General features: G+C 45.7%; 1 protein-coding gene across 1 annotated transcript in view; it reads right to left on the bottom strand.

Annotated features, from left to right (window-relative positions):
* Positions 1-12,984, bottom strand: part of LOC108416093 (glutamine synthetase-like) — a 24,456-nt gene extending 11,472 nt beyond the window's left edge. Inside the window, exons 1-5 of the mRNA XM_037536345.1 lie at positions 12,943-12,984; positions 8,339-8,523; positions 3,099-3,236; positions 976-1,122; positions 710-837 (exon numbers count right to left, since the gene is read on the bottom strand). Coding sequence (XP_037392242.1) covers positions 710-837; positions 976-1,122; positions 3,099-3,236; positions 8,339-8,507 — 582 coding nt within the window. The 5' untranslated portion in view covers positions 8,508-8,523; positions 12,943-12,984. The remainder of the gene's footprint in view (positions 1-709; positions 838-975; positions 1,123-3,098; positions 3,237-8,338; positions 8,524-12,942) is intronic.

Raw genomic sequence — 12,984 nt, 5'->3', positions numbered from 1 at the left:
ACTTCCGGATTATTTTACATGTCGTGACCTAAAAAGGGAAACCTGACAATTAAATGTTGCTGAAATCTGACTGAACTGGACTTTATTTGGTCTGATATTTACCTTTATGGAATTTGGCTGACGCTCTTATCCAGAGCGACTTACAATTTGATAATTTTACATAGGCAGGCCAAGGTGGTGTTAGGAGTCTTGCCCAAGGACTCTTATTGGTGTAGTGTAAGGTGTTTGCCCAGGTGGGGATTGAACCCCAGTCTACAAGGCAGAGGTGTTAACCACTACATTAACCAACCACCAGTTGTTGACTGTATAAGATGCTGATATTTCCACTCGGCAACTTCAGTAAACAGTATATGGCACAACATCATATTGCAAGTTAGATGTTCCGGATCTTTGCTTGAGGAAATTTTCTTTGACTGGACCTTACTGAATTTAATTAAAGACCCCTGTTTTAGATGCTAAATGTAAATGGATTGATGTAACAGCTTTCCTATCAATAAGGAGAAAAGAGTGTGGACAGTGACATGTAAGCTACCTGTGGCTCAGTCCGAAATGGCTGAACAGCAGATGTGTTCAGGTAAGGTAAATGAAGGGTCAATTTCAGTGCAATTATTTGACATTACGGTCTGAAATGTAACCAAAGTGGTGAACTACGGCATTTTAAAATGAATAGATGTTCTGTTTGTTCTAGTTGGGTTTTTAAGACATTTACCTGTGCAGGCATAACTTCAGCATTGCTTCCACAAATCTCAACCCCTGCGTACAGACAGGCTCTGTAATGTGCTTCAGCAATGTCTCTCCCGTAGGCTTTATCTGCACCCACTCCACAGTAATAAGGGCCTGTTCAAACATACAGTATATAGAGCCATTCACTCAGACTGCTACATTGGCCTTTCAGGCAATTGTTTTGGATCATCTAGATTTGAGATGCTGGCCTAAATGCTGGATAAACATGTCCTAGGTCTGCTCAGTATTTACCTTGTGGTCCAGGGAAGCCATTTGTGGGCCAGCCAAAAGGACGACCATCAATGCCAAAAAGTGTGTACTCCTGTTCCATACCGAACCATGGATGCAGGTTCTCCACCATGTCCATAATCTTTTTGCATGTGTGACGAAGGTTGGTTTCTGAAACGGACAGGGTTTGATTAAAGCATTCAAGTCGGGTTGAAATCAAAAATGACTTTTTATAAACTTTTTTAGTTCATGTCTCTGGTCATATTAAGCACTATTTGTCATACAAATGCCATTTGCAAGATTAAATTCACATTTTTCCTACAATTTTCCATCAAAATGTAATGACTGTTGCCCTCCTCTAAAATGTTTTGCTTGCGCCACCATGCACCAGAAGGCTGAGAAAAAAATTATCCAGTCATATCATGTATCCCTCCATCCACTCTCACTTACTGTCGACCAAAACACATGCAGTATCTCACAAAAGTGAGTGCAACCCTCACGTTTCTACAAATATTTTATTATATCTTTTCACACTATAGAAATGAAACTTGGACAGAACTTAAAGTGGTCAGTGTGCAGTTTGTATAGCAGTGCAGATTTACTGTCCTCTGAAAAGAACAACACACAGACATTAACGTCTAAATAGCTGGCAGCACAAGTGAGTCCACCTCACAGTGAACATTGGGCTCAAAGGGTCAATATTTAGTGTGACCATCATTATTATCTAGCACTGCCTGAACCCTCTTGGGCATGGAATTCACCAGAGCTGCACAGGCTGCTACTGGAATCCTCTTCCACTCCTCCATGATGACGTCACGGAGCTGGTGGATGTTAGACACCTTGCGCTCCTCCTCCTTCTGCTTGAGGAAGCCCCACAGGTGCTCAACTGGGTTTAGGTCTGGAGTCACACTTGGCCAGTCCATCACCTTTACCTTCAGCAAGGCAGTGGTCATCTTGGAGGTGTGTTTGGCATCACTGTCGAGTTGGAAAACTGCCATGCAGTGGAATTCATGTTTCCCTCAATGAAACGCAGCTCCCCAGTGCCGGCAGCACTCATGCAGCCCCAGACCATGATGCTACCACCACCATGCTTGATTGTAGGCCAGAGACAGTTGTCTTGGTGCTCCTCACCAGGGTGCCACCACACATGCTGGACACCATCTGAGCCAAACAAGTTTATCTTGGTCTCGTCAGACCACAGGACATGGTTCCAGTAATCCATCTTCTTGGACTGCTTGCAGGGTTTCTTGTGCATCAGCTTCAGAAGAGGCTACCTTCTGGGACGATGGCCATGCAGACTGAGTTGATGCATTGTGTGGCGTATGGTCTGAGCACTGACAGGCTGACCTCCCACTTCTTCAACCTCTGCAGCAATGCTGGCAGCACTCATTCATCTATTTTTTGAAGCCAACCTCTGGATATGACGCTGAACATGTGGACTCTTTGGTTGAACCTGGCCTGTTCTGAGTGAACCCTGTCCTGGAAAACAGCTGTATGACCTCGGCCACCGTGGCTCAGTTTCAGGGTGTTAAGTCTTCTTATAGCCCAGGTGTCTTTATGGAGAGCATTAATTCTATTTCTCACATCCTCAGAGATTCTTTACCATGAGGTGCCGTGTTGAATATCCAGTGGCCAGTGTGAGTGAATTGTACCCAAAACACCAAATTTAACAGCCCTGCTCCCCATTCACACCTGGAACCCTGTAACTCTAACAAGTCACATGACACCAGGGAGGGACGACGACACAACTGGGCACAATCTGGACATGTTCACTGTGAGGTGGACTCACTTGTGCTGCCAGCTATTTAGACATTAATGTCTGTGTGTTGTTCTTTTCAGAGGACAGTAAATCTGCACTGCTATACAAGCTGCACACTGACCACTTTAAATTATACCCAAGTTTAATTTCTATAGTGTCATCCCATTAAAAGATAGAATAAAATATTTGTAGAAATGTGAGGGGTGCACTCACTTTTGTGAGATGCTGTGCAGAAGACCTCGTTTATAATGTGTTTTACACAAACATCATGAATATTTGTTATTTCCCACTTACATTGACTTTAAGAGGTTTTCCACTGTTTACCCTCCATTTAATAAAGAGAGACGTGATATTTTACTAGCAAATTCATTAAAATAATTTCTCTTACCTGCAGGTTTACAGTCACGTCTGAGCGCTTCACACAGAATGAGCTTGTTGGGGTCCTTCCTGAATGGGTCTCTAAACATGGCCCTGGGGATGAGGTACATGTCGTTGTCTGATCCAACAAAATTCCACTCTGGGACATCTGCAAAGAAGTGCAGCCATTAGCAAACAGCAGTAACAGCATAAGGAGGCCCACAAGAGAGTGTAGAGAAAGCATTTCATATGTCTTGCTAACACCTCATCTAAGTGTAATATGCCAGAAAGATCAGACACTCGCAGCTAAAAGGATCAAAGGGTCACAAAAGTAGCGTGGGTCAAATCCAGGAAACACGGCCAGTATAAGAAGACAAACGTAACAACAGGCGAGCAGTCCACAAAGGCACAGGGAAAAAGGCGGGTCACCAGGGGGAGCTGGAGTCATTGTGTGGAAGGCAGGATACACCTTGGACAGGTCACCAGTGGCTAAATAAACTAATTCCTATTTAATACACTCATACCTGGGGCAGTTAAGGGTGTCCAACAGGCCTGACTCCATGTCTTTGGACTGTGGGAGGAAACCCACGCAGACAAGGGGAGGACATGCAAACCCCACACAGAGACGACCCTGACTGCAGAGCCAGGAATCAATACCAGGCCCTTCTTGCTGTAAGGCGAAAGCACTACCCACGGCCATATATTGAGTTTGAGTAAAGCTCCATTTTTTTCTTGTGAAAATATAAGCAAAAAAACCTCATTCTGCTGGCATACATGCTAAATATAATAAATAATAATAATAATAATATTTTTTACTTACTTAGCACTTTTCTTGCTGGTGGTTATAGACAGTTTCATTAAATGATAAATGCCACATTCAAATATGTTAGAATTACAAAGCTAACAAATAAGCATTACTTACACTGCACAGACTTTTAGAGCACAAAGCTAAAAGTTTCATGAGTGTTGTCTTAATGAATGTGTTTACTGCTTTCTTTTATTTGCATATATTTGCCTCAACCCAATGTTTGTTGCGTCCTCATATGAATGATGCAAGAATCCAAACCCTCACTTATCCAGGGGACCAGCCGTATGTCTGGAGATGTTTGCGCGCAGGTACCAGATGCCTAACCAGCCAGTAAGACACTGGGCTGATGTAGTTTTATAGCAGGACTGATGCCAAGATTAGGCGCAGCCTGTACATGACAAGTGACAGGTGTGACAGACATGACCATGTAGGGATAAACAAGAATAGGCAGAATAATGTTCTAAATTGATGATTGGTACAGATTAGGGAACCAGCCTTGTGACCGGAAGGTCGCCGGTTCGATCCCCAGAGCCGACAGCACTTGAGCAAGACACCTAACCCCCAACTGCTCCCCGGGCGCTGCGGATTGGGCTGCCCACCACTCCGGGCAAGTGTGCTACCTGCCCCCTAGTGTGTGTGTGCTCACAGGTGTGTATGTGGTGTTTCACTTCACGAATGGGTTAAATGCGGAGGTGAAATTTCCCCGTTGTGGGACTAATGAGGGTCACTTAATCTTAATCTTAATCTGATTCTAGTGGTTAGTATAGTGTAGTGGGTAACACCTCTGCCTTCTACGCTGTACACTAGGGTTCAAGCACCCCACTACACCAATAAGCGTCCTTGGGCAAGACTCCTAACACTGCCTTCGCCTTCTTGTGTGAAATGATCAAATTGTAAGTCGCTCTGGATAAGAGCGTCAGGCAAATGCCATCCATCCATCCATCCATCCATCCATCCATCCATCATCTTCCGCTTCTCCGGGGTTCGGGTCGTGGGGGCAGCATCCTGAGCAATGAAGCCCAGACCTCCCTTTCCCCAGCCACTTCCACTAGCTCCCTGGGAGGGATTCCGAGGCGCTCCCAGGCCAGCTGGGTGATATAGTCACGCCAGCGTGTCCTGGGTCTTCCCCGGGGTCTCCTCCCCGGTGGACTTGCCTGTGACACCTCCCAAGGGGGGCGTCCAGGAGGCATCCTAACAAGATGCCCGAACCACCTCAAGTGGCTCCTCTCGACGTGAAGAAGCAGCGGCTCTACTCCGAGTCCCTCCCGGATGACCGAACTTCTCACCCTATCTCTAAGGGAGAGTCCAGCCACCCTGCGGAGGAAACTCATTTCAGCCACTTGTATTCGCGATCTCGTTCTTTCGGTCATTACCCAAAGCTCATGACCATAGGAGAGGGTGGGACCGTAGATCGACCAGTAAATCGAGAGCCTTGCCTTATGGCTCAGCTCTTTCTTTACCACAACAGACCGGTAAAGAGCCCGCATCACTGCTGACCCAGCACCAATCCGCCTGTCAATCTCCCGCTCCCTTGTACCATCACTCGTGAACAAGACCCCGAGATACTTAAACTCCTCCACTTGAGGCAAGAGCTCATCCCCGACCCAGAAAGGGCTCTCCACCCTTTCCCGCGTGAGAACCGTGGCCTCGGATTTGGAGGTACTGATCCTCATCCCGGCCGCTTCACACTCGGCTGCAAACCGATCCAGTGAAAGCTGAAGTTCACGGCCTGATGTCCCCAATAGGACCACATCATCTGCAAACAGCAGCGATGTGACCCTGAGGTCACCAAACCAGACACCCTCCATCCCCTGACTGCGCCTAGAAATTCTATCCATAAAAATTATGAATAGAATCGGTGACAAAGGGCAGCCCTGACGGAGTCCAACTCTCACTGGGAAAAAGTCTGACTTACTGCCGGCCATGCGAACCAAGCTCCTGCTTTGTTGGTACAGGGCCTGAATGGCTCGTAGCAAAGAGCCATGTACCCCGTACTCCCGAAGCACCTCCCACAGAATACCCCGGGGAACACAGTCGAATGCCTTCTCCAAATCCACAAAGCACATGTAGACTGGTTGGGCAAACTCCCATGAACCCTCCAGAATCCTGGAGAGGGTAAAGAGTTGGTCCAGTGTTCCACGACCAGGGTGGAACCCGCACTGGTCCTCCTGAATCCGAGGTTTGACTATAAGCCGGACTCTCTTCTCCAGTACCCTTGCATAGACCTTACCAGGGAGGCTGAGGAGTGTGATTCCCCTGTAGTTGGAACACACCCTCTGGTCCCCCTTTTTAAAAAGAGGCACCACCACCCCAGTCTGCCAATCAAGTGGCACTACCCCCGATGTCCACGCAATGTTGAAAAGGCGTGTCAGCCAAGACAGCCCCACAACATCCAGAGCCTTGAGGAACTCAGGACGGATCTCATCCACCCCTGCAGCCCTGCCGCCAAGGAGCTTTTTAACTACCTTAGCGACTTCGGCCTCAGTAATGGACAAGCCTATTCCCGTGTCCCCAGACTCTGCCTCCTCACTGGAGAACGTGTTGGTGGGATTGAGAAGGTCCTCAAAGTATTCCTTCCACCGCCCAATGACGTCTTCAGTCGAAGACAGCAGCACACCACCTCCACTATATACAGTGCTAGTGGCACACTGCTTTCCCCTTCTGAGTCGCCTGACGGTTTGCCAGAATCTTTTCGGAGCCGACTTAAAGTCACTTTCCAAGGCCTCACCGAACTCTTCCCACACCCGGGTTTTTGCCTTGGCAACGACTGAAGCCGCAGATCGCTTGGCCTGTCGATACCTGCCAGCTGCCTCTGGTGTCCTACAGGCCAACCATGTCCGGTAGGACTCCTTCTTCAGCTTGACGGCATCTCTCACCTGGGGTGTCCACCACCGGGTTCGAGGATTACCGCCCCGACAGGCACCAACTACCTTGCGACCACAGCTACAGTCAGCCGCTTCAACAATGGAGGAGCGGAACATGGCCCATTCTGAGTCAATGTCCCCCACCTCCCCCGATATCTGGTCAAAGTTCTGACGGAGGTGTGAGTTGAAGATCAATCTGACAGGTTCTTCTGCCAGACGTTCCCAGCAAACCCTCACTATACGTTTGGGTTTGCCTGGTCTGACTGGCATCTTCCCCCACCACCTGATCCAACTCACCACCAGGTGGTGATCAGTTGACAGCTCAGCTCCTCTCTTTACCCGAGTGTCCAGTACACATGGCCGCAAGTCCGCTGACACGACTACAAAGTCAATCATTGAACTGCGGCCTAGAGTGTCCTGGTGCCATGTGCACTTATGGACATCCTTGTGTTCAAACATGGTGTTCGTTATGGACAAACTGTGGTTTGCACTGAAGTCCAAAAACTGAACACCACTCGGGTTCAGATCAGAGAGGCCATTCCTCCCAATCACACCCCTCCAGGTCTTACTGTCGTTGCCCACGTGAGCGTTGAAGTCCCCCAGTAGGACAATCAAGTCTCCAGGAGGAGAACTTTCAAGCACCCCTTCCAAGGACTCTATGAAGGCTGGGTATTCTGAACTGCTGTTCGGTGCATAAGTACAGACAACAGTCAGGACCCGTTCCCCAACCCGAAGGCGTAGGGAAGCTACCCTCTCGTCCACCAGGGAAAACCCCAACATACAGGCGCCGAGTCGAGGGGCTATGAGAAAGCCCACACCTGCCCGCCGCCTCTCACCATGGGCAACTCCAGAAAAGAAAAAAGTCCAGCCCCTCTCAAGGAGATTGGACCCACAGCCCAAGCTGTGTGTTGAGGTGAGCCAGACTATATCTAGCCGGTATCTCTCAACCTCGCGCACCAACTCAGGCTCCTTCCCCGCCAGTGAGGTAACGTTCCAAGTTCCAAAAGCCAGTTTCATCAACCGAGGATCAGAACGCCAAGGCCCACGCCTTCGGACACTGCCCGATCCACAATGCACCGCACCCCTACTACTGCCCCTCCCATCGCTGGTGGGTCGATGGGAGGGGGGACTCATGTAGCTCCTTCGGGCTGGGCCCGGCCGGGCACCATGAGTGAATGCCCGGCCACCAGACGCTCGCTGGCGAGCCCCTCCCCCAGGCCTGGCTCCAGGGTGGGGCCCCGGTAACCCTGATCCGGGCAGGGTACACAAGTCCGGCTTTGTTGTCCTCATAGGGGTGGATATGGATCACACTTTGTCTGGCCTGTCACCTAGGACCAGTTTGCCATGGGAGACCCTACCAGGAGATTTTGCTCCAGACAACATAGCTCCTAGGGTCCTTCAAGCACACAAACCTCTCCACCACGATAAGGTGGTGATCCATGGAGAGGTCAGGCAAATGCCATAAAATATAAATACAGTCACAGTCCCAGGCACACACAATACTGAATATAATGACATATAACACAACACTGAACACAGTACAGAGCAGCACAGAAATCTAACGACTGTGGAAAATGATTGCATTTTAATGTAAGGTACCTTCAATGGTTTGAGGTTCCGCGTTCAGAGTCTTGGTCTTGCATCGGAGATCCTCTCCAGTGCTGTCTATCCAGATGTACATGGCCTGCACTGTGTCCCTCTGTGGGAGCTCCATGTACTGCTGCTTCACAGCTTTACTAAGCTTAGCACTTGATGAAGTGGCCATCATGTTTGCTATGAGACAGCTGAGAAAGAGGGAGCCAGAATTTTTGTTGAATTTGTTCAGCTGCAATACCACAATAGACAGGATTTAGCCTTAAGCATCAACTCCTGTGTTTAAACATGCATAGAGATCATCTTCCATCAGCACTGGTATCTGATTACATCAACGGGGTGTTGTTTGAATAATCTTACTGTTTGTCCAATAGGTTGTCTAATACTAATATAGTCTAATGTAAAACAACATTATTGAACTGCCGTTAGCTGCATGCCATTTCTGTCGGGCAAGCCGTCCCTTTGGTATTATAACATTATGTTATGAATTCTTAACATTATGTGAGGAGTCCTTTTTAATTATATGCTTTTTCGGACTCTTCATCTAGAAAAAAGGGTTCTGTCTCCAAAGTCCAACTCTAACTTAGTTCTATAGGATTCTGTTTGTGAGCCAGTCAGCACTTTGAAAACACACAAGAGGACCAATCAGGTTCTGCTTCTTTGTCAGGTCACCGCCCTGCTTAGTGACTTGGGGAAAAAGTTTAGAAACCTCTGTGAAACATGAAAACATGTTGCTGAAACATTTTGCAGTCTCATTGTCTTAAGTTATATAAACATGAAGCCTTAGAGGTAATGAAATAATATAATTGATGGGGTCTTAATTACATCATAATCATTCATTTCATTTATCTTTTCTTTTTCCCTCAAATTAGGGCATTTTGGTGCATTAGAGTCAACTTTTCTAATTCAGCCCCAATTCCAAAAAAGGTGAGATGCTGTGTAAAATTTAAATATATGTAAATAAATGTAAATAGAAACAGAAGGCAATGGTTTGTAAATCTCATAAACCCAATTTCATTCACAGTGGAACATAGAACATATTTCCAATGTTGAAAGTGAGACATTTTACCATTTCATGAAAAACACGAACTCATTCAGAACTTGATGGCAGCAAAGCATCTCAAAAAAGTCGGGACAGGGTCATGTCCACTGTTGTGTAGCATCGCCTCTTCTTTAACACCAGTCTGTAATCATCTGGGAAGTGAGGAGAGCAGTTGCTTTAGTTTTGGGAGAGGAATGTTGTCCCATTCTCGTCTGATGTGGGATTCCAGCTGCTCAGTTCTGGGTCTTCTTTGTTTTCATTCCATTCATTCCATGATGCACCAAATGTTCTTTTTTGGTGAAAGGTCTGGACTGCAGGCAGGTCAGTCCAGCACCTGGACTCTTCTTTTGGGAAGCCATGCATGTAGTTTATCGCTGTCTTGCTGAAATATAAAGTCCTCACTGAAATCCAGACGCTGTCTGGATGGCTTTTGAACTGTGCACTGATAACAAGCCGGTCCATCTCCTCTTGAGTCTGCAGCACAAGGCATCCATGGTTTCCAAAAAGAATTTCAATTTCGATTCATCTGACCACAGAGCAGTTTTCTATTTTGTCTCAGTCCATTTTAAATGAGCCCTGGCCCAGAGAAGGTGGCAGCGTTTCTGGATCGTGCTGACATAAGACTTCTTTGCATGATACAGCTTTAACTTATATTTGTGGATTGCACAGCGAACTGTGCTCAGACAGTGATTTGTGGAAGTGTTCCTGAACCCATGCAATGATTTCCATTTCAGAATCATGTCTGGTTTTAATGCAGTGCCGCCTGAGGGTTTGAAGATCACTAGGTGACAATGAGCACACTTGCCCAGAGTGGTGGGCAGCCCTATCCACAGCACCCAGGGAGCAGTTGGGGGTTAGGTGTCTTGCTCAAGGGCACTTCAGTGAGGTACTAAGGGGAACAAACCAGTGACCATCCAGTGACAAGGCTGGTTCCCTACCCTCCAGCCCACGACTGCCCCCAATTTTATCGAGGCATTAATGCCAGTGTTACTTTATGATGGACTCTCATGAAACCCTGACCAGCACATTTTAAACAGCAGACTAAGTTTGAGACATCAGAAAGTTTCAGTCAGTTCTGCATGTGCGTCGCGTCACAGTGAGAGTTTATACCGTTCAACACGGCGGAGCAGAAACTGGTCTGCAGAGGAGGCGATGTTCATGCTCTGATCTTTAAAAGACGGCGGCGGGACGGACGTCCAGCTTGTGTGTCTCAGAGCACGACGTCTTCCTCTCGGGCTTCTTTAATAAGGACATGTGAAGGACGTTTTCCTGAGTCTGACGTCAGTTAGAAACACAAGCACTGCTCACTGCTGCTCATCTCACTCACTGGACTCATGGGATGTTCGCTGTCATGGTAATGTTTACTCTAAGTTTTAATCACACATGCATGTCATTTTGGATCAGATTACTTGTAGTGAGCATGAAAATGGGACATGTTCTTCAGATTGTTGAATAGACTGAGAATAAACTCCTCAGTCTCAATCTGTAATCAAATTGTATTCAATCGGATTGGCAAAAATCTTTGCATGTAATCCCAGACAATGTCAGTCACACACATTACAGTGTTGGTATTGGCTGTTTGTTTTGAGATCCCATCTCTTTGAGAGCTTTGCCAGAACCTGAGCTTCCTTGTGGGACAAAAAGTGATTTTGTAAAAGCTTGCAATTTAATAAACACTGAGAAAAGTTTCATATGCAAAAGCACTCCTGATAGCCTCGAGCACTGCCTGAGAAGCCCTGCATTCAGACAAGATCCAGAATGATGTGCCTAAAAGTCTGTCGCTCAAGATGCAGTGTTCATGAAAATTACCAAATGTTTGTTAAGCACTTTTTTTGCATAGGCACTCCTTGCATAACACATTGGCAGAAGATATTATTTACATATCAAGATCAAGGCTTAGGCATTTGCACAGGCACTGCTGCAAGCAAAATAACCGGAGAATATTTGACTCTACAGCCTTATTTAAGAGATGTTTCAGGAGCTGGAATAGAAAAAAAACAAAGAAAATTGAATGGTATTAATCATGTTAATCTAGGCATGGAGGAAAACCTGACATGCCTCACTATAATAAACTTAACCATCTACTGACATAACTGATTCCCCATCTTCATATTCCAAAAGTGAATAAGCCTTACATTTCAACCCAAGTATCCTGATCAGTGTTGAAGTTAATACACCGATCAGGAATAACACTGTGACCAGCTCCTCGTTTCTACGCTCACTGTCCACTTTATCAGCTCCACTGACTGTATAGCTGCACTCTGCAGTTCTACAGTTACAGACTGTAGTCCATCTGTTTCTCTGATACGCTGTTACCCTGTTCTTCAGTGGTCAGGACCTCCATGGACCCTCACAGAGCAGGTACTATTTGGGTGGTGGATCTTTCTCAGTCCTGCAGTAATACTGACGTGGTGGTGGTGTGTTAGTGTGTGTTGCGCTGGTCTGAGTAGATCAGACATGGATGTGACTCAAACCATGTAAAACACACTGAGGCTCATGTAGTGAGTTGAAGTCTGAGGTAAGTTAGTCCAGTTTATTGTCAAAAGAGAAACCAGACTGCAGTAAGTTAATGAGTGTGTTTATATGCTCTTAATAATCTGATAACTGCAGATAATCAGATCAACACGTTTACATGCTCTTGAGTAATCAGATAATCTGGAAACTCTGGGTCAGACATGAGTCAGACAGCAATGAGTCAGACAGCAATCAGATTTCTGCCTTACAACACGCCAATAAACTCACGGAAGAAGACGTGACGTAAACATAACTTTAAACTCAAACTTCATACCGTGGCTTTTTTTAAAGACTTTAGCTGAAAATATGAACGTCCATCGTCTAGAATATGAAAATTATTTAACTCTTTTATTTCGTGTTTGGATTCAGCGTCGCTCCAACAGTCTCACCGATCTCGCACCGATCTTACTGAGTTAAATCCAGTGAAAGGGTATGCAGAATAATAAGGCACTGTTAACCCAAAACAGCATCCAAAATGTTTGTATTTGAAAAATATATATAATTAAATACAATATATACCATGATATATACTAAAAATTCCTTCAATCAGTATCATCCTTTTAAGTTAAGTTGCTACATGAAGCAATTTTAGGTTGATCTGATGAGCAGTTTTTATGATGGCACTACAACTTCCAGAAAAACATTAGAATCCTTATTGGTATTGGTGTACTAGCCTTGGTATTACTTGTAATAATACATATGGATCATAATGATAAGCCATGCAATTCCTGGATTGGACAACTTTTGGCAAAGTATTATATTGAAAAATAAAAGCAGCGAAGGAAGCATGAACAAAAAGTGTAATCAGCCACACACCTGGCACAGCTTTGCTAAAATATGAGGAAAAATCTTCAGGCGGAATAAGAACGTGCAGAATTTGATGTGTACCACAATTTAAAAAAACTTCGAAATAGAATACAAACATTCCCCTGTTAACATTTATATAAATATTTATTTAATTACTAGAAGTGAAAATCCCGGGTAAGATTAGCTCAAGATGATCCCTTGTGACAAGTCAAAGAAATACGTGTGATTAAATATTTATAATACATACCTTTAGCAAGAACAAATCATGTATCCAGCTGTTTTTCGCTCC

This window comes from Pygocentrus nattereri, chromosome 30 (genome assembly GCF_015220715.1).
Source record: "Pygocentrus nattereri isolate fPygNat1 chromosome 30, fPygNat1.pri, whole genome shotgun sequence".
In the NCBI taxonomy this organism is placed as follows: Eukaryota; Metazoa; Chordata; class Actinopteri; order Characiformes; family Serrasalmidae; genus Pygocentrus; species Pygocentrus nattereri.
Note: the sequence above shows the minus strand (reverse complement) of the source record. Positions and strands in the feature narration are given on the sequence as shown.